Consider the following 21949-nt stretch of genomic DNA (forward strand, 5'->3'; position numbering starts at 1 on the left):
ACAAATGAAGAATGGTACATGCATATACATGTGTCATGCACCTAGGCATGCATCTGCCCACAACTAAATACAAATGGACACCAAGCATGTATGTACATGGGTGTATAGCAGAGCATGCTTGAGAATATGCACATACAAGTACGCCCTAGAGATATGCCCACATTCACCTCTATAAAAATAGTTAACACTTATATAGCACATATTCTGTGCCAGAGACTGTTCTAAGTACTTTTAATATATTAATTTATTTAATCCTCACAGCTTCTCTAGAATATGGACAAAGAAGTTAAGTAACTTGCCTTGCATCACAAACTATTAAGTGATGGAGCTAGGAATAAAAGCCATAAATTACACAGCAGATATACATCCTTAAGCATATACACATACAAAGGTGGACACCAACACCATGCAGAGGCACATCCACATTCACAGAAGCATGCCCATGAACATGCCAATCCAAAAATGTCTCTCTTTACTCAAGCTTGCCACATTACATGTGCCTGACACGAGAAAGACATGAAAGCATACAGTGATGCCAGAGGCTGCTCAGGAACACCATTTGGGTATCATCACACCTACCCATGTACTTCTTTCCCCATGTACTTCATTACCTCACACACAGCTTTCAGTGCTCAGCATTTCTGACCACCTATTACCCTTTGCCATCCCTCCCCATCCATCCCTTATCCTCATTCTGTCCTCTCAAGCACTGGTCCTTCACAACAATGTCCATCCTCTTACTTCCTTTATAGAGTGACTTAATGTATGATAAGCTCAGTGTTCTGATTGATGTCCTGGTGGAGGAGGCAGCAGCTACCTCTGCTGAGAAAAGTGCTACAGCATATGCAGACAGTGACAAAGCAGAAGGAAAGCCATTCGTCCCTCAAACAGACCACATAGCCAAGTGCAAGTTGGAGCTAGCCACAAGGGCTCAGAATCTCCAAAAATCCTTGAAACTCATCATATTCCAAGTTGAGCAAGGTAAGGGGAGCAGGGTTGGGGTAGAGGCAAGAAAAGGTTCCAGTGGATGGTTTATTGATCTCCCTTACTTTGGGTTTGTTATCTGACCTCACTACCAAATCTTGACTAGATTCCATACCCATGTTGCATTTGAAGTCAGTCCTCAAACTGCTGATGTGAAAAAGCTTCAGTCCTGATAAGCTGTTCCTTTGATTCTTCCTACCTCCCAAGCCCTCAATTATTGCTACTTACTTATTTTTGGAACACATTCTAAACAATTACAAGGCTAAGTGGCCTGGTTCAAAGCTCCCTCAGCTTTCACCCCTAGTGATATAATCTTTTTCCTTCCTCCTCCTCTTCCTTTTCTCTCTCTTCTCCTACCTTTCCATCCTCTCTTTCTCCTCCCTGCAATTCTACTATGGCCTCTTGCATAGCTGGGACAACAGGTGTGTATAACCATGCCCAGCTTATTGAAATGGGTTCTCATTAATTTTTGCTAGACTGGCCTCAAACCAGGATCCTCCCAAATAGGTGGGATTACAGGCATGCACCACCACATCTAGCCTGCTCCTATTTCTTTCTAGCCACCAAGTCTAGTCATTAGCCTGTGACTATTTTAGAAAGAAAATGGTGCTCATCTCTGCATACCTGACACAGTATTAGTCAGGCATAAGGGTCCCAAGAGAGGTCCCGGTGGTTCTGACATTGGTTGTCATTTCCCAGAACTCCTGACAATCTCCAAGATCAGTATAAGAACTTGTTCAAGTCCTCCAACTTCCTGATATAACATTTTGGTGACCACTTCTTCCCTACAATGCTTCTTTGAAAAAGCAGATCAAGACAATGGTGTAAGATCAAGTATGTTCTAACTAAGCTATTGAAATTGAGCAGAACTCCCATGCAACAAGAAATTCTCTTTGGCTGGCCTTTAACTTTTAGCTATCATACCTTCCTCTGCCTTGGTACCTTTAGGTACAGTCTCAGCCATGTTTCCAAGAAAGAAAGGAAACCTCCCCTCTTCACTGTGGAAGAATTAGTCAGTTTGCCTCTGTTTTTATAGTTAGTTTCCAAGAATTTAAAGTCAGCTTGCCTCTATTTCTGTAGTGGGAAGACATTAATCTGATATAGCCATAACTCTGTCAGAACTGACCCTCAGTCTGTTCCATCAACACACATTGTTAGAGTTAGAGCTTGTGACTACATAACATATAGACTGCTGAAAGGAAGGAGACAGCACAAAAGTGCTGGGTCAAACAGTGGCATGGTCCTAGAGGCTCAGGTCTGGACTAAGGTCACTTGAGTAAATTAACTAACAGAATGGAGGTAGAAGAGCACAGTGTTTGCTGCTCTGCTATCCCCATTCAAGCTCTGAGCTTCTACTTGCAGCCATGTATGCTGAGCAGTTGACAGAAAAAGAGTAACTAGGGAAACAGTAAGTTCAGGCATAGAAAAGATGGCGATGACACTGCAGGGAAGCTGGTAGTATAAGAAGCATCATGTTGTGATAAAAGCGAGAACACACAAGGGAGGGGTGAGGATAGGTAAGACACCTAAAAAACTAGCTAGCATTTGTTGCCCTTAACGCAGAGAAACTAAAGCAGATACCTTAAAAGCAACTGAGGCCAATAGGAAAAGGGGAACAGGTACTAGAGAAAAGGTGAGATCAAAAAGAATTAACCTAGAAGGTAACACACACGCACAGGAAATCAATGTGAGTCAATGCCCTGTATAGCTATCCTTATCTCAACCAGCAAAAACCCTTGTTCCTTCCTATTATTGCTTATACTCTCTCTACAACAAAATTAGAAATAAGGGCAAAATAGTTTCTGCTGGGTATTGGGGGGGGGAGAGGGAGGGGGCAGAGTGGGTGGTAAGGGAGGGGATGGGGGCAGGGGGGAGAAATGAACCAAGCCTTGTATGCGCATATGAATAATAAAAGAAAAAGGGGGAAAAAAAAAGAAGCATCATGTTGGAAGGGTGATGGTCAGAATGGGAATCTCATCTACCCACACAGTGACTGGCATTAACTAAACAAAACAGATGTTCAGTAAATGTTCAATGAATGTGACTAATCCTGCCTCTGTCTCTTCTTTCTTTCTTTCTTCTATCCCTCCTATCTCACCTCCCTTCCTTTCTTTCTTCCTTCTACTTTTTTCTCTTTAGTTCTGGATGAGGAAAGCAGACAGACAATATCAGTTAAGAACTTTACATCAACTTTCTTCCTGGGAGATGATGACTCAGAAGATATTAACCAGATGAGCCCAAGACATCGTAAGGATCTTTCTAATATTCTAGACTTCATCACTGTATCTAGTTTCCAAAGAATAAATATGTGTTTTTCATGCATCTCGCTTTAGCCATAACTCTTCTCTGCAGTAGAAATCTCACACTATAAGATGTCCAGAAAAATGAATCCATTAGGCACTTTGAAAAGGATGGCCTGATGAAACCCAAGATTTGAAGCTGTTTTCCCTACCAACAACCAGGCAGCCTAGTCTTGCTATTCTCTCAGTGAAAGTCCCTAACCACCTATGAGGATCCCTCATTGAAACGAGAACCCTGAATATTATTTAGGAGGAAGTCATTGAACTTGACCTTTCCTCAGGAGAGAAAAAAGGGTCAAGTACAAATGGGTTTAAGGCTTTCATGTTTGCATTAGACTCCAAAGTGATGTCTTTTGTATCTAGGTTCTCGTCATGACACTTTGTCTTCTATATCTTCTCTCAAAAGTGAGGACCTAGACAACCTTGACTTGGAATACTTACATTTTATACCTGAAACAATGTAAGTATTTTGCCTATTACCTTTTAATGGCTCCCTCCTCTCTCTGGTTTAGAGCATATGATATATTTGATACATTGTAAGAACCTTTATAAATGCCACAATGTACCCCCACCCAGCATAAAAGTAAAAAAAATTAAATATTAAAAAAAGAGCATAGCCTAAGGGCATCCAGAGTCAAACCCTGACTCTACTTAGTAGTTGTATGATCTACACAGTTACTTAACCAATGTGAGCCTCAGTTTCTCACATGTAATGAAGATAATTATAGAACTTGCTACATAGGTTTACTGTATGTGTTTATATATGTAAAGTACTTGCACTGAACAGTGCTTGCATACACAGTTAAATGTTATATGTATTATCAATTACCATCATTGTTATAAACACTTACTGTTAGTTATTATTTCTAAGAACTTATTTTTCTACTGTTGTCCTTAACTGTAAATGGTTGAAGATACTAAAAAAACAAATGATTATTATTTAAGGGACTAGGTAGCAAATCTAAGGACATCTATCTCACCAGTCCTACTTCTTTAAAATATTCCCAGCAGCCAAGTTCCACCACACTCACTCATTTTGAGTTCTGTTAAAATCAGTTTAGACATTAGTTAGAAAAAGTCCAATTTCTGTACTATGTTCAAGGAAGGCAAATATCATGTGTAAGATGTAGGGTTAGTTCAGTAATTAATTAAAAAGTTATCTATCATTAAATAGCTAAATTGTACCTGTTTTCAGTTTTTTAAAAGAAGGACCCAAATAACAATTATTTATGTTTTCTTAAGTAATTTGTTTAAGTAATTAGTCTTACTCCTATCTCCAACCCTTACTCCTTTCCACTTCACCATTAGATTAAGTTCACATTTGAGGCCACATAGATCCACCTAATGAGTTTTGATCAACAATGCACTGGCAAGTGTTTAACAACCAACTCTCTTGGGGGGTTCTGATTTATTCTGGCATAAACCCTCCCACCATAGCCTGTTTCTAGTTGCTGACATGTCATTGAATGCCAAGCTGGGAACAGATATGCATAATCAGTTTATATGAGCTGGTATGAACTGGCTGTAGCATACAACTAGTTTTGATAATTGACACTGTAGATGGATGCAGGCGACTCAAAAGACTGCTCAGATGTGTTGTTGTTGTTGTTCTTGTGTACGTCTGTCCCCTTCTATCAGCCTTTCCTTTGCCTTCTGATGTGAAAGTACTACAAATGAGTAAGACATCAATGACAGCAATGGTGCAGACTTCACTTTCAAAATACACTTGTACATGGGTTACTCAAAAGTTTGTCATGGGAATAATCCAATGACTTTATTTCCCTGTATTTTATTTGGAAAATATGGGCCACTCATATCTGAAGCCTCCAAAGATGACTAAGATCATAAATGTTGTTTCTTTGGTGGCACTGGGGTTTGAACTCAGGGCCTCATGCTTGCTAGGCAGGCACTCTACCACTTGAGCCACTCCACCAACCCCACAAATGTTACTTCTTTACTGTCCCAATTCCACTGAAGCTTCCCAATTGGGTGGGCACCCTCTCTTACAGATAACAAGTTAGTTGTTAACACCACAGGACATCTATATGTGTCTCTCACTAGCAGTATGGCTTGTACCCAATGTGGAAGAGGGCTTCTCTCAATGGTTTTTCATCATGCAGATGAAGTCTGCTACCCAACGGCAGCAGCAGTTCTTTCCTACATTAGTATCTGTCCTTTTCCTTGGCTAATTTCAGACGCTTCAAAGAAAAATGTGTCATGAACAACTACTTTGGAATTGGACTAGATGCTAAAATTTCCCTGGAGTTCAACATCAGAAGAGAAGAACACCCAGGACAATGCAAGTAAGAAAAAAAAAAAAACTTCCCTCTCTTCATGAAGATACACAATCGCAATACACATGTGTATTCTTACATTACCTACTCAGACAAGCAACAGAAAGAAAAAGGTCTTTTAGAAGTAAAGTGTATTGGTCCCAAAACTATCCTAATGGTACAGCTTGCCCCAGATGTTCGGCTGGTCTGTGATGACTGCACTGGCATCCTAAACTTGAAGTTCTCTTTCTGTGTTACTGTTACTGAGAACAAATACAACTGACCTGATGCGGCAAATTGCCTATCTTTGTTCTTTCTGTGATTGCTTAACTAAGTCGTAGTGGTGACTCCAGGTTTGTTTTTGCTTGGCAAGGCTACAGAGTTTCAAAGATCCCCCTACTTGGCAATTGTGTTCCTAACCTGATTCCTTTGGACCTATGAATTTTAACTTATCTAATATTAGCTCACTTGCACTTTCTGGTACTTTTGTACTACAGACATACCCGAAGGGTAGCCTCAGAGTTAAAAGTAAAAAGAAGCACACCACCCCCTAGACCATCCTTGTGCCTGCAACTAGAATCCCTTTCTCAAAATAGGCATGGGATGAGGAACAAGCACTCCAGCAGATATATGATTTACAAATAGTTTCATTCAGTCTGTTGCTTTTTTCTTATTTTCTCAGTGGTATCATTTTAAGTCTAAAAGTTTGGAATTTTGAGGAGGTCCAATTATTTTTTTTTCATTATGGACCATGCTGTAGTGCCAAATCTAAGAAATCTTTACCTGACCCAAGGTCTTAAATTTTTGCTCCTAAGAATTCTTCTAAAATTTTTATTGTTTTGGCTCTTACATTTAAGTATATGATGTACTTTAATTTTTGTATATACTGTGAGCTGATAGTCTAAATTTATCTTTTTGCATGAAGATATTCCAATTATCTCAGCACCACATTTTTAAATTGTGTTAGCACTTTTGTTGAAAACCAATTAACCAAAAATGTAAGGGTCTATTTCTGGACTCGTGTTCTATTGATCTAGGTGTCTATCCTATGTGAGTAAACACACTGTTTTGATAACTGCACCTTTATAGTAACTTTTGAAATTGGGAGAGAAAGTCCCTTTTTTCAGAATTATTTTGGTTTAGGCATTTTGCATTTCCATAAAATTAAGCCTCTGTTTTTGTAAATGAGAAAACTAAAGTGCCCAGAAAACTTTTGGTTTTAAACAGCATGAAATAATTTTGCGCTAGCCTTTTTACATTTTAAATTTTACTCCCGATGGTGACTCATTTCTGTGGCTCTATTTTAAAAGCTTGTAGTAAATGATATCCAGCCTTTCTAGCGATTCTAAGCTCCCTTTCTGTTTTATCAGAAATCCTACAGTTAGCAAGATCCTGCTTGTTCTAACTCCACTTCAAGGTTCCTGATATTTTTCCTGTGTTATATTTTCTCCACTGGCTCCTATTCTAAAGTCTCCTTACCAAGCTGAATTCTGATCTATGGCACTGAATTAAGTATTTAATATATGGGTCTATTGTTTGGAAAAGCCTATCACCTTGCCAAAAAGTCTTTGCTTCAAAAAATGTAGTTGAAGACTCAGCTGCAAATGAAATTAATTCTAAGCAGCTGAAATCTTGTGCTCCTGGAATGGTACTACCAGGGTAGCTGGTGTGTGTCAGCTAGTTATGCTCACAGCTTTTTATAAGCATTGCTTTCTAAATATAGCCTTTTTCTTCCAAGACCAATATTAGCAGCAAGGAAAAGTGGAAGATTTACCTATCAATAGGATGCTGTGGCTTTAAAGGAGTCCATGAACCATTTCTGCAAGTGTTTGCATGAAGATACCAGTTATACTATCCAAGCAGACCTTGTTTTCAGTTACCATTTAACATAACTCCTCTCTGTAAGAAGGAACCTGAGACGAGATGGTTTCCCTTCCTGTCTTTCCACACTCTCTTATCTTTCTCTACCCTTATTTCCCTGTAGTAGCCGCTTTAAGAACAAGATATGGTATGGCCTTCTGGGAAGCAAGGAACTTTTGCAGCGCTCTTACAGGAAACTGGAAGAACGAGTGCACCTGGAGGTTAGTGGAAATGGGAATGGTCCTTCCTGGGCACAGAGAAAGGAAATCTTTGGTTCTTCCTTTGGACTCTGTGATTCTCACTCACAGCTCATGAGAGGAAGGCATTAGGCATTAGGATAGATTTCCATTTTTTTAATAAGAAAATGATAGTATGAAGACAGAACCCTTCCCCATCTCTAAAAATGTCCCTTCACATTGATAACTGATAAGCCAGACAATGAGAGCTACTCTCTTCTTTCAGTGTGATGGAGAAGCCATCTCCCTGCCAAACCTGCAAGGCATTGTAGTGCTCAATATTACTAGCTATGCCGGAGGTGTCAACTTCTGGGGAGGCAACACAGCAACCACAGTGAGTATGGAAAGGAACAGGGTGGAGAAAGTCATGGCTCTGCTAAGGTCTCTCAGATAGAGGAGTTGGGATGACTGGAGTGGGAAGTGAACAACGTGAAAAGAGGAAATAGACTGGGAATCTTTATTAGCAGCAGCTGTAGGATCAGTTTTTCGACAGTTACCATCCCAGAGCATAAGAAACAACCAAAGATCTTAGGATTAGGTCAACCCTTCAGTGATGCCTGGGGTTTGAATTTCTCACTCCTCAGCCATGACAGATCCTCAAAAGGTTACCCAAGCCATGTTCTTTTTCCCAAGGAAATCTGTCGATCAAAGGTCCTAGGAAACCAATCACAAACCCTTTCCCCAGAGCTCACCCAATAAGGCCATAAGGCCAATAAGTCTGGCCTTGGGAATGAATAGTGCTGGATTGGACAGGGAAGACACAAGATATGAGTTATCACCTCAAAAGGAACCACTCTTTTTTCCAGATTGGCTTCCTCACCTCATCTTTCCCTCCCTTCTAATGCAGTTTGCCCACTCTTCATGAAGTAGAAAAATGTCACCAGGAGTCTTCAAGGCACATGTGCTGGTTATAGACAAAGCATGGTTTCTCAAGGGTGGGAGATGTGACACAGTTCTTCTTCCTTAGGAATATGAGGCTCCTGCAATAGATGATAAGAAGCTGGAGGTAGTGGCAATCTTTAGTTCTATGCAGATGGCCATGTCCCGTATCATCAACCTGCATCATCATCGCATTGCCCAGGTAAGTAGGGATTGGGTGGGCACCAGGAAAGGGCTGAATTTTCTGGCTGCAACCTAGGTTACCTGGGTATAAGAGTTCCAGGGTGGAGGGAGTAGGTTATCTGGTGTGCAGCAAGGTGCTGGCTGAGGTTAGACACAGAGGTGGCAGGGACCAAAGGAGGAAAAACATCATAGGAAATAGGTGTTTCTACTTGGGATAATCTGATTCATATCTTTTCCATTGCTACTTCAGATACACATTCGGGTTGTAACTGTAAGATTATCAGACTGATCTACAGTGGTTGCCTCATTTTCCCCTATTCCCTCTCCTCTTCTCTGTCAGTGCCGTGAGGTGGTGATAACCATTGATGGTGAAGAAGGTATCCCTGTGCAGGTGGATGGGGAGGCCTGGGTTCAGAAGCCAGGCCTTATCAAAATTAGATACAAAAATGCTGCCCACATGCTGATGAGAGATCGGGTAAGATGTTCCTACACTGCCTCATTCATGGCTATCACATGAGTAGTGAACATTTCCAGTCAAGCAGAATTCCACAAAGGGAAGTCTGCATGCCCCTTGCATCAGACTCATGCTGGTTATAAATGTATACTCCTAGATCCCAAATAGACCCACTGGACAGAATGGAGAGGGGTGGTTCTCAGAAGCTTGCATTTATTTAAAAAAAAAAAGGTCCTTGAGACATTCTGATATACACTGACATTTGCAAACCACTGTCCAAAAGAATGAGACAAGGGGCTCCCTCCTATGGTTTAGGACAAGGTTATCCTCCACTCTCCACTGCACAGAGAGCTAAGGGCCTCTGGTGGTAATGAACAAATATGTTCGTTTAATAACAGATTCTACACTGAATATGGTCTAAGGTTCCTTAAAATATTGCATTCACAAATGTTACTCACTTCAGCTAACTCTTCTAAAGCTACAAAAGAGTCATTATTGATTAGCTGTTCAGTGCTTAGAGGCTGGCTATCTTCCACTCTAACCTGTGAACAGTCCATAGAAACATCAACAGAGAGGGAAGGGGTTGTTCAGTTTATAAACTGCCTACTTTATGCTAGGCACTTTACATGCATTGCTCACATAGGTACTCCCAACAATCCTATGAAGCAGATACACTTATTTCCATATTAAGAGGTTAAATAGCTTGCTAAAGGTCATGCAACTAGAAAATGACAGAAGCATTATTCAAATTAAATTAGACATGTCTGCTTCTAAACTCTATCACAATATATTGCCTGTATTTGACAAAGAAGGGAGTAAGAAAGGTGTTCTACTCTATCAGTCATCAGATAGAGAGACACATTAGTCCTCATATCCAAGCCTCTGGAAAGCAGACATCTGTCTGATTCAAGACTGGTATCCCACATCCCAGTGTATTAACAACAACAAAAACTAAAAGTGCCTAGTACAGAAGAGACATTGATAAAAGGATTGGTAGATGTATATGTGGGTATACAGGGGAATAAGTAGGGGTCCCTTGTTCACTTTAACCCACTATTCCTATACATTACCCACAAATGTCAGACTCAGATCTGTCACATACCATCTTAGCTATAACAATCATTAGGATCTGCCACTGTATTCATCTCCAGGACTTTGAGAACTCAATGAAAATGTGGGAATGCAAGCATACTGAAATTCAAGCTACTCCCCAACCCCAGCTGGACTCCCAGGAATCTCAAGACAGCCTCTCTGATGAGGAGTATGCCCAGATGCAGCATTTAGTCCAACTTGCAGAAGACCTCATTAGCAGGTGAGTGGACTGGCCTAGATACAGGGCTGGGAAACCCAGGAAGGGACAGGAAGAGACAGCCAATTTATGTGTGTTGGTTGCTGGGGAGGCTGCCTTCAGAAAGGCATCTTACCTACAGCTGTGAAGATTGACTGGGGCCCTGACAATCCATGCAGGAAATACTCTTTCCACTCAGCAATTAGCCAGCTTGGACATTTCCCATTAGGTACAGATATGAATTGTGATCTCTTCTTACTACCCCAGACCCAGTAGGACTAAGGATGTCTATCCTTGCCCCTAAATAGCAGAAGGACCTTGGAGTTTCTGGAGGAGTCAGCTACCCTCATTTATTTTGGCTTCTCACCCTATTCAAGTTCCTAGTATATAAATTCAGGAGAAACAAGAACGGACAAATGTGAATACCTAGAGAAAAGTAGAAACATTTTCTGGCATTGGTAGCTACCTAGAGAAGATCATAAATAACAGGGAGTAAAGAGTTAGAATCCAGAACCCAGGACTTTTATTTTTACCTTTATCCCACCCTAACAGTATTCTACACCAGAAATCCAGATCTCCCAGTTCATCTATCTGTCCTTGCTTTATTACAGACTTAATGACCTGAGCAAGGTCCATCAGCATGTGTCTGTACTTATGGATTCTGTGAAGGCCAGTGCTAATATGCTAAAGGATATATTTTATGGCCAAGACAATGGCAATGAGGCAGCTGCAGTTTTCTGTACTCCCATTGAGGTAAGGAGGAAAGGATGGATGAAGGAAAGGAGTCAAACTATATAATAAAGGGGATGAAAAGGAAGGAAGCTGGGCCAGAAATTGGATGGAGAAACTAGACAAATGTTATGGCAGGAAACCATTGCATAGAGTGGATGGGAAGGCAGGCGTACCTTGACTTGTAACAAGGCCAAGGTGGTTACCATTAGGAAATCCCACAGAAGACTTCATCAGCCTGAGAGAAAGCCTTAAAGAGAGATGACCAATGAATGAACATAAACTTCATCTTGGGCCTTCTTCATCCCAGGTAGTTCTCCATATACCCTGACAAGGTGACACCTGCCATTGGAATCAGAGCTCCAAGGTGCTTTGGTTTCCCTCTTGAGGGAAAGGACCAGATCAGATATTTAACTATTAAATGTGCCATTCTATGGCTTTACCCACTATCAGAAGGTTTAAGTGATGCTTTGAAAAAGTAACTTTAGAGCTTGGCATATAGCTCAGTGGTAGATCACTTGCCTGGCATGCATGAAGCAAAAAATAAATAAATAAATAAATAAATAAATAAATAAATAAATAAATAAATAAATAAAAGACATAAATTTAGAGCTAGGAAAAATGCAATAGGGTCAGGATATGCTAAAATGTGGACTAAAGGTGGCCTTATCTTAGTTGGAGGAGGCCCAGAACCTAAGTCCTAGAGTTTCCACCTGCCATGGGAAGGGTAGTTTTAACCTAGGAACAAGAAGTTTCCTAAATTTAATCTCTGGTTTACATATTTCCTATTTTCCTACACCCACTGCACCAAGTTGTGCTGTACCACTTCATAGGACGCACAGATTCAGCGATACCAGTTGACAGCTACCATCAGTTCTGATTGGTTGGTGCCCATACTATACTATTTGTGCTATATTTTGAATATTACTTTTTTACCCACAGTCACATTCTACTAGCCTATTCCTACCTTCCAATGGAGAAGCCAGCTGCATGCTTACTAACCAGTAACTCCTCTGTCTTTGTCCTTTCCCTTCCATTTCTTTCCTTTCTTCTCCTCTCAGACTCTAAGCAGAAATGATGCAGTAGATGTTACATTTAGTCTTAAAGGGCTCTACGATGACACCAAAGCTTTCCTGGATGAAAACTTGGTGAGTGCAGAGGGTTGGAGCATGGGAGGGCAAAGCATCCCATCTGAAGATGGTCACAATCTGTTTTGGTTCCAGGTTACTGGAGATAGGGAATCATTTTGAACAGGTGCTTGCCTGAAAGTTCCTGCTGTGTCACCCAGGATTGTCATTGATTTTATTACTTTATAGATTATGCTAATTCATAAGTACTACCATATTCTTTGAAAGAAAGTCTCTCCCATTAGCAAGTATCTCCTGGGTCCAGACCAGGCCAATCAAAAGTAGGGTGTTTTTATCATACCCAGTGCAGCTATAATAGACAAGAGTGAGTTCTTCTGAGCTGCTCTATAGATTTCAAGTTTCTACATGCCTCTTTCTCCATGTAGGAAGGCAATATGAAATCAGGGGAGGTTTGGAAGTCTCTGGGTTCAAATCCCAAATCCGCCACTTACTACCTGTATTGGATTCTTAAGGCTGCCATAACTAAGTATGAAGAACTGAATGACTTAAAACAAATAAACTTGTCTCACAGTTCTGGAAGCAGGGTAAAAATTCAAGATTTGATCAGGGCTGTACTCCCACTGAAACCTGTAGAGGAATCATTCCTTCCTTGTCTTTTCCTAGCTGCTGGTGGTTTGCTATAAGTCTGGCATTCCTTGGCTTGTAGATGTATTACTCCAATCTGTCTTTAGCATTCTTCCTGTGTGTCTCTATCTTCATAAGGCCATCTTCTTCTAAGGACACCAATCATATTGGATTGGGGCCTGTCCTGTCCATTATGACCTCAACAATTAATTACACCTGCAATAACCCTAATTCCAAATAAAGTCACATTCTGAGGTATTAGGAATTAGGGCTGCAACATAGCTTTTCTTGGTGGGGGGGGTGCAAGTTCAATCTACAACACTAGCTGTGTGAATTAACTTCATCTCTCTGGATCTTGGTTTACGTGTCTACAAGATAGAAATTGCAATCCTTACCATTCTAGGTTGTTGCGAGTATTTAATAAGCTATTTTATCTTAAGTGCCTGGCAGTGCCTAGTGGCTCAAAAGATGGTATTTTATTAGTGAGGGAGAATGGACTAAGGCTCTGTTTTAGGGGGGGTTATAATACTAGTTGCATGTTTCTCAGAATGCAAAGCTCATGGGCACACTTGGTGAGCGTGCCCTGATGAGTTAACTGATCATGACCACCCCACTTTAAGACTGGCTGCCAGGAGGCAGATGCTGTGCTTACCTCTCTTCTAATTAAGGTTTATTTGAAGAAGGGATTCTGAGCTGAAATTCTAAGAAATATATCCACTTTCATTTGCATATGTAATTGGCACACTCCATAAAAGGCAGAGTGGCTAAGGCAATCAGGCCAGGCTATCCCAGAACCTGAGCCCCAAACTAGGATCTTTTAGCTTTAGACAACAGCAATAGGACTGCCTGTATATATAGGAAGAACTCAATGTCCTTGCCAGTTTAAGCAGCAGGAAATATGGGAGGTTGGCTTCTCATTGCTACTTAGGCTTTCTTGAAGCTTGTGGCTTGAAAATTGGCCCATGCTAGCCAACAACCTAACTTGCGCATACCATACCATGGGGTGGGCACTTCAGAAGGCTTCCACCCCACAGGACCTGGAGAGGACCCACACACACATACACATATTCAAACAAGGCTAGAAGATAATAAGCAACTAGGAATGACTATGTGTCTATAGAAGGACTGTCATAGAGATGAGGTGAAGATAAAGCTTGTTTCTTCTGGCCATTATTCCTCTCCTTGAAGAAAAAGGACAGTAAGGAGGTCAATGTTAGAAAGAAGATTGTGTTAGCTTTCCATTACTATAACAAACACTTAAGATAATCACCTTATAAAGAGAAAGGTTTATTTTGGCACATAATTTTAGAGGATTCAGTCCACAATTGGTTGGTCCCATTACTTTCAGCCTATGGAATGGCAGCACATCATGGTAGGGAGCATGTGGTACACCAAAGCTGCTCAACTCATGACCAGGTATGAAAAGAAAGGAAGAGAAGGAGCTGGGTCCCATTATTGGCATGGCCCCAATCACCAGAAGACCCCTCTCTAAAGCCCACCTCTTCAAGGTTCCACCACCTCCAAATAGCACCAAGCCTGGGACTAAACCTTTAACACATGGGCCTATGGGTGACATGCTAGATTCAAATTATAGCAGGGGTTTAGATTTTTAATGAAGTGAACCCTACCCAATTATTCCCAATTCCTTTATTTGGCATACACTTGGCCCATGCATCTGGACCACTCCGTATTGTTGCAAGTCATTAGTTGTAAAGAACTTATTTGTAAGCACTGCCTTGTTACTCCATATCCCTCCCAACCATCTCCTGCCCATTCACTTGTCATCCATTTCTGACAGGTGGCAAGCCTCTACCTATGGCTGCCAAATCAAGTGACCCATGCATAGCAAAAAGCCACAGAAGTGCCAGATTGATAGTAGAGTGCATGGTGAGGAGGAGAGGTGAAGCCAGGTTAGGTGGGCTATAAGCCTGTTGGGGCTGAAAGCATCAGTATGTTTGTATGTCTCCAGCTCATTACCTACTGGAACATGAACAATCCCACCTGTATTGCTGGTCTGGAATTTGGTTCTTCTGAGTTGGAGATGGTCTCAAAAGAATCTATTTTAAGTCTCCCAGGCACTATACAGAGTTTATGTCATAGGTTCTGGGGGTTGCTAAGTAGCACTTAAGTATGGTTTCCAAAAACCTGTGGGACAAACTTCCATAGTTTTTTTTTAATTACTAAAAGCAAAGGCTAGGGGGCTACAACACAGCCTGGGGAGGCAGACTCTCTTCCAGAAAGGGGAAATTTAAGGTAGTTTCTCTCTAGCCCTCTCATTGCTTCACAAAATAGTTTTAAAATTACAGTAAGTATGTAAGACAGATTCTTTCAGCATCCGGTCACCCCAGATGGGTGGAACAGTGTTGTATAAAGGATAGGATCTTGATTCAAACACATATGGGTTCTGTCTAGCCATATGATCTTGAGCACTAAACTTTGTTGAGTCTGCTTTATCACCTATGAAATAAGAACAATAATACCTTATAAGGTATTAAAAGGTTGTTGGAAAGATAGAATGAAATTACATATGCATAGTACCTGACATACACTATGTGCTCAAACATTACTAGATGTTATTTATGGGTACTCTAGGATGGTTCCAGGAACTTGAGGTTAAGAGTAGGACTCTTGTCCTAGATCCTAAACTTAGGCAAACACTCAGTGCTAATTCATACTGGACACCAAACTGTGAGCATGCCCAGCCCCAAGGAGAGCCTCACCATCTGGTTGTTTCCTGGATCTCCTTGTTTATAAATGAGATAGAGCAGTCTAAAGCTAGAAAGAAAAGAGCTGACTATAGGCAAAGAAGTTTCAAGTTATCACTTGTAGTCTCTTGGCCACTAGCAGGGACTGGAAATAGCAAAGAGCAAGAGACTATGAAGACCGAGTGTTAGGCATTAGGCACTCACTGTTTTCCTGTCTGTACCAGTTGAGAAATGCTGAGGATGAGGCCACACTTCAAAATACCCTGGATGCCATGAATAAGGTGTTTGAAAACCTATCAGCAATTGCCTGGATGAATCCAATCCTTCCAGAGGTATGTAACCTGGGGAATGGGAAATAAAAGGGAAAAGAGAATTCTGCTTTGGTCCCTTACCTTCCAGTGTGGATCAGTACATGGTAACTGTTGCAGCAGAGGGAGTTCAGTAGCAGTTTTCAGCTTCAGCTTTAAAGGAGAATCCTCATCATAAGTGGACAGAAAACATGAAAAGTTAGGTGACAATCAAAAAATAACATAAAGGAGACTAACTCCTTTGGGTGTGCAGGTGATGATCAAGACAGAATAAGCAATAATCTTTTTTTCTGTATATTCTCCTGGCTGTAAATTTCCCCTCTCTGTTCAGTATCTGCTGTCAGGACTGAAGTTCATCTGGTACATAACAGCATAGTCATACCAGTTGTTTACAGCCAACAACTATTCTAAGTGGTTGGTGCTAGGCCATACCAGTAGTTAAATCATCCAAATACTACCTCTCCCTGCTGCTTCCTGCCCCTGACCTGGAAAGTTAATAGGCTTTCTCAGTTCCTCCTCCAGCAGATATACAGCTTAAGAGAAAATCAAACATGGTATCAGTGGCCACAGTATAGTTATAGGGATGCTGTCATTTTTTGACAACTCGGAGTGCTTTCCTAAGATTGAAAAAAAATCCCATTTCATTAGTCAAATGACCCAAAGATGGCCACATATCACTAGATAAATTATTCCCTTTATGGTCTGACAGAGTTTTTCTTAAAAATTTCCTACCATATGGGAATGTAAACTAGTACAACCACTCTGGAAAAAAATTTGGAGGCTACTTAAAAAGCTAAACATTGATCTACCATTTGATCCAGCAATACCACTCTTGGGAATATACCCAAAAGACTGTGACACAGGTTACTCCAGAGGCACCTGCACACCCATATTTATTGCGGCACTATTCACAATAGCTAAGTTATGGAAACAGCCAAGATGCCCCACCACTGACGAATGGATTAAGAAAATGTGGCATCTATACACAATGGAATTTTATGCAGCCATGAAGAAGAACGAAATGTTATCATTCGCTGGTAAATGGATGGAATTGGAGAACATCATTCTGAGTGAGGTTAGCCTGGCCCAAAAGACCAAAAATCGTATGTTCTCCCTCATATGTGGACATTAGATCAAGGGAAAACTCAACAATGGGATTGGACTTTGAGCACATGATAAAAGCGAGAGCACACAAGGGAGGGGTGAGGATAGGTAAGACACCTAAAAAATTAGCTAGCATTTGTTGCCCTTAACACAGAGAAACTAAAGCAGATACCTTAAAGCAACTGAGGCCAATAGGAAAAGGGGACCAGGAACTAGAGAAAAGGTGAGATCAAAAAGAATTAACCTAGAAGGTAACACACACGCACAGGAAATCAATGTGAGTCAATGCCCTGTATAGCTATCCTTATCTCAACCAGCAAAAACCCTCGTTCCTTCCTATTATTGCTTATACTCTCTCTACAACAAAATTAGAAATAAGGGCAAAATAGTTTCTGCTGGGTATTGAGGGGGAGGCGGGGAGAGGGAGGGGGCAGAGTGGGTGGTAAGGGAGGGGGTGGGTTCAGGGGGGAGAAATGACCCAAGCCTTGTATGCACATATGAATAATAAAAAAAAAATTTCCTACCATAGAACCATTTGTTTCAATCTGTTAGAATCCCACCCCCCATACATTCATTACACCTGTTTCTAGCTCCAAACACCAGTTATACATATGTTAGCAAGCTATATAAGTATGTTTGGACTGGTGGTAATGGTAGCAATCAGGCTACCATTCTGAAGAAAAAGCCATATACAAATTCAGATCTTAAAAGATATAACAGTTTCTTCATATGCCTTTGCTGAAGACCCAAGCACTTTACAAGGCCTTTTGTGCCTGATGCTCTTAATAAGCAGCCCTCTGGGGAGGGAAAACATCAGCAAGGGAAGTAAACACTCATATCACATTCCACTATTACCTGGTTTATCTATCTCTCATCAAGTTCTTGAGCCATGCAAATGGGCTGGGGATTTAGAAAAATGAGACAAACACAGTCCCTGCCTTGAGATCCCAATTTATGTATGAGTCTCCCTGGCCTGGGACATAATCTCCTTTCTGAGCCCCAGTATTCTCATATAAGTGAGGCTATAAAGAAGGTAAGTGGATGGAAAGAAATCCAGTAAGATGTTGCTTATTCACTTGACACCAAACTTGCTTAGGTGTTTTTGCTAAGGCACAGAAAAATCCCATCCACTTTGCTGGGAAAAAGCAGCATTGGGCTTTCCAAAACTTGGCTGAGGGTAAGGTCCTTCCCTTCCTTGAGGTTGCTTCAAAAAGATGAGGTTGCTTCAGAAAGGTAATTCTGAAGACTGGTGTACATAGCCAGGAGCACTTCCAGCAGAGCGAGGGTAAAGTGGAAGTCTGAGGAGGAAGACAGGTTTATACTCTTCTAATGGATGGGATTGGAGGTCCAAATAATCCTTAAGGGTAGATAATCCTAAAGTTTCTTAGAATGTGTTTGGATGGATTTTCTGGCAACAAAGTGAATCTCAGAATTATGTTTTACTGAGACACGTAGTAAAGCAAGAACACATTTTTAGGAGTGAGGCTCAATTAGGAGGTTAAGCTGGAAATACAGGGCCTGCATGATCTGTATGGCAGAGAACCCACATTCATAATTAAAGAAATTTGTTTAGAGAGCCCTCTGCATTCCACACAGGGAAGCATAGATAGGGTCTTCCCTATAGGAAGGCCAAAAGGTTAAGCAGGGGTTTATCAAGGAAGGGGTTTATGAGGAAGGGATGCTTTTCTCCAATGCATGCAGAAGTGCCATATGAGGTAGTGGTAGCCCCAACAGTCTCGCTGCTCCAATCATTAGCCACATGACTTCAAATGAAATATTTAACCTCTCTGAGCTTCTGCTTCATTTGTGATATAGGGATGATAATGGCCACTTTGCTAAGTTGTTTCAAGGCTTATATGGGAGAATTTACTGAGGTATCTAGCAAGGCACTTGGCATTCAGTAAGATCTTGGTACTGATCAATTCCTTTCCTAAAGTATGTGACCAGTATCTCATATCTGAATACAGAACAAATCAACCTGCTTTGTGTAGTCATCCTTGTCCATCACCTTGCTGCGCTTATAGGAATTATTTTTGGATATTAGGTAACTAACATTTTGATGTTCTTCTTGCTTTGGTTTCCCAGGAAAAGGCTTCAGATACTGATAGTAAAAGCCTCAGGTTGAAAGTTAAACTCCCTAAATTGAGAAAGAAGAAGCTAGAAGAGGAAGTCAAGCCTAAATCAAGCCAAAGATTCCATGGTTTTTTTGGTAAGTCTCGTCCACAGGCACAGAGGTCATGAAGACTTCCCTAACCAGGGATGTAAAGCCCCTATTAGAAATGTTCATGGGCATGGTGGTGATGGAGAATCCAGGCGGGAGCCAATCTTAGTGTCAAGCAGTCTCTTGGATAAGGTGAAAAAAAGTGATATGGACACCAGAAGGGGGAGAACCTGAGAAGGATGTTGCTATGCAGCCTCTATGATATGTATAGTTGAAAAGAAAAATGCAATCAGGCAGTTATTTTTCTGCTTGACTCATTACTAAGGGTAAGAAACAGATTCCATTACCTATCTGAACACTTTCCCCTTATCTGTTATAGAAAGTCCCTAGAAATGTAAAATTTCTATTTATTTCATTGTTTTGAATTTTGGTTCTATCCATCTTTCTTCAGAATTGGTCCTAAGCATTTGTTGATATGTCATGGGGACTCAAAACAGGTTCTTCTAGTGTTGTTAGTTGTGCCATTTCTGATTTCGATGTTCTCCTAAATTTGGGGCCTATACAACCTGGAAGCTTGAGAGAGAGAGCAGCAGCAGACATGGGAAAACAGAGGACAGCAGTTTGTTTTGTTCTTAAGGAACTTTGATTTCCCACAGATGCCAACATCACATCTCTTGAACCAAGCTATATTTTCTTAGGTATGGTCCAACTGGTTTGGTTCCCTAAGAATCTGCCAGTTGGGAATCTAGCAAGGTACTTGGTCTCCCAGTAGAGTTGGTGCTGAAGAGTATTTTTTGAAGACTGTGAAGTAGTTGATAGGGGTTCCATAGAGTATAAGTTTCTAAGAATCTATCTTATTTTTGTTTAGCTCATATGGTATCATCTGGCATTTCTATGGCTCAGAGATGGCACAATAGGAACAAACCAGTCTGTCTCCTTACAGACTCTTTGATCTCTTTGGGGTTCATACATTTCAGCATTTGGCAAAGTACTAACCTCATTATTTCTATACTTGGTTTTTCTCTGAAGGTAATTTGTAGCATCGCAAAAATCGCAAAGAACCACCAAAGGGTGATGATTCTCCAACACCATCAAGTTCTCAATTGTAGCCTTTGAAAGCTGGAAGGAGAACGCACAACACTTAAATTCTGCTAAAAACTCTCAAAACCTCAATACAGGCTGAACTAAATTATTTCAGAACAAACCTGAGCACCACCAAGAAAAACTCTCCAATTCTTTATACTGATATATTTTCCCTGGACTTAATCAGGTCTTCTTAGAGGTTTACATTTTCTCATTTGCCAAAGATTCTTGCCCCAAGGTGTCTTGTTCAGCTCTCCTTCCCTTTGTGCATCTTGAGCAACTACAGTACTTAGTAGGATAAGCTCTTTATGAATGACCTGGGATCTACAAGGATTCAAGGAAGTACACCTCTTCAGGAAGTTTGGGAATGGTTTTCTCTCACTGACAAAGAAATTGATGATACTAAGGAATGAATGAATGACAGACTCTCAAGGAGATAAAGAGAAGGGGATAAGGATAGCTAGACTTGGTTGTGTTTCTCCCCCAATCCCTACCAATTGAAAACTGAAACTTCAGAAGATCTCTCCTAGTGACTCATCAAGATGAGATCTAGATCCTGGCTTAGGCACTTGCCTGTTACAATGACCATGTGAAATCATTCCTTGTAGACATGGGAATCTCTCTCTCTCTCTCTCTCTCTCTCTCTCTCTCTCTCTCTCTCTCTCTCTCTCTCTCGTCTCTCCTCTCTCTCTCTCTGTCTCTCCCTCACTCCACTCTTCCTTTCCTCCCTCCCTCCCCCTCTCTCCCCTCCATCCCTCCTCCCTCCTTCCCTCCCTTCTCTCCATCTCTCCCTCTCTATCTTTTCCCTCTCTCCCCCTCCCTCTGTCTTTTCCCTCTCTGCCTCCTTCCCTCCCTCTTTTCCCTCTCTCTCCCTCCTCCCTCCTCTCCCTCTCTCCCTCCCTCCCATCCTCTCTCCCACTCTCTCTGCAAACTCTTTGTATTTTACCATGTGTGCATGTATGTCTTTGCACATGTCCAGGTGGTGCTCTGGTGGCTGAGTGGGCCCACTGGAACTCACTCATCATAGCAACCATACAAGCTCCCCTTCTACTACCTTGATCCTAGCCTGCATGCCTCCATGGAGTGTTTGCTGGTTTCTTTTTTTTTTAACTAAATGTTTTGCCACTGTGCTGCACTAGAGATTATATAGAGAGACATAAAGATGTATATATATTTTTAAGAACTGAAAATAGAACTCGACTCTAAGTGACCCTCTAATTTATTGTGCTAACCCAGGAATCCCTTCCCACCCCAATTACTCTACACAAACATACACACACACACACACACACACACACACACACACACACAAACATCTACCAACTGCCCTCATTCTTGGGGGAGCTTCTAATCTTTTGGTGCATTTTTAGTGTCTTAGAAGTAGCTGGGATCTATTTACAGCCCAGCTGATTCTGATGCCCACTTAAAATTCTGAGCCAGGCCACTGAGGGGGAACAAAAATACCAATGCCCTACAGAAGTGGCTAAGCTGGCATGCTGCCTTTTTTTAGCTCTATTTGTCCTGAACTCTACATCAGCAACTGCCCCAATGTATACTGCCTTCTTCCCCAATAAAAAGACAACATGGAGCAACCAGAACTTGAGCTTTGTGACTTTGATGTCTGAGCTAGGGACTGGCAAACAATCTAGTCACAGCCTAGGCTCTTCCCCACAAGTTCTATCTTGTCCTG

The 21949-nt window shown here is 41.2% G+C and overlaps 1 protein-coding gene, 1 long non-coding RNA gene and 1 other non-coding gene across 3 annotated transcripts in view; 1 reads left to right on the forward strand and 2 right to left on the reverse strand.

Moving 5' to 3' along the window:
* LOC141419714 (uncharacterized) overlaps positions 1-16279 on the reverse strand; it is a 73233-nt gene extending 56954 nt beyond the window's left edge. The window contains exon 1 of the long non-coding RNA XR_012444331.1: positions 15996-16279. This is a non-coding gene — a long non-coding RNA (uncharacterized lncRNA). The remainder of the gene's footprint in view (positions 1-15995) is intronic.
* The window catches only part of Dgkk (diacylglycerol kinase kappa), a 75966-nt gene extending 55153 nt beyond the window's left edge, over positions 1-20813 (forward strand). The window contains exons 16-29 of the mRNA XM_074062182.1: positions 753-981; positions 3124-3231; positions 3648-3744; positions 5480-5587; positions 7542-7638; positions 7880-7987; positions 8621-8734; positions 9056-9190; positions 10321-10481; positions 11069-11210; positions 12248-12334; positions 15828-15935; positions 19101-19224; positions 20206-20813. Coding sequence (XP_073918283.1) covers positions 753-981; positions 3124-3231; positions 3648-3744; positions 5480-5587; positions 7542-7638; positions 7880-7987; positions 8621-8734; positions 9056-9190; positions 10321-10481; positions 11069-11210; positions 12248-12334; positions 15828-15935; positions 19101-19224; positions 20206-20216 — 1629 coding nt within the window. The 3' untranslated portion in view covers positions 20217-20813. The remainder of the gene's footprint in view (positions 1-752; positions 982-3123; positions 3232-3647; positions 3745-5479; positions 5588-7541; positions 7639-7879; positions 7988-8620; positions 8735-9055; positions 9191-10320; positions 10482-11068; positions 11211-12247; positions 12335-15827; positions 15936-19100; positions 19225-20205) is intronic.
* On the reverse strand, positions 5145-5217 carry Trnaa-agc (transfer RNA alanine (anticodon AGC)). The gene has a single exon. It is a non-coding gene; the product is annotated as a tRNA-Ala (tRNA).
* Positions 20814-21949: the final 1136 nt, after the last annotated feature.

Source organism: Castor canadensis, chromosome X, assembly GCF_047511655.1.
Source record: "Castor canadensis chromosome X, mCasCan1.hap1v2, whole genome shotgun sequence".
NCBI lineage: Eukaryota > Metazoa > Chordata > Mammalia > Rodentia > Castoridae > Castor > Castor canadensis.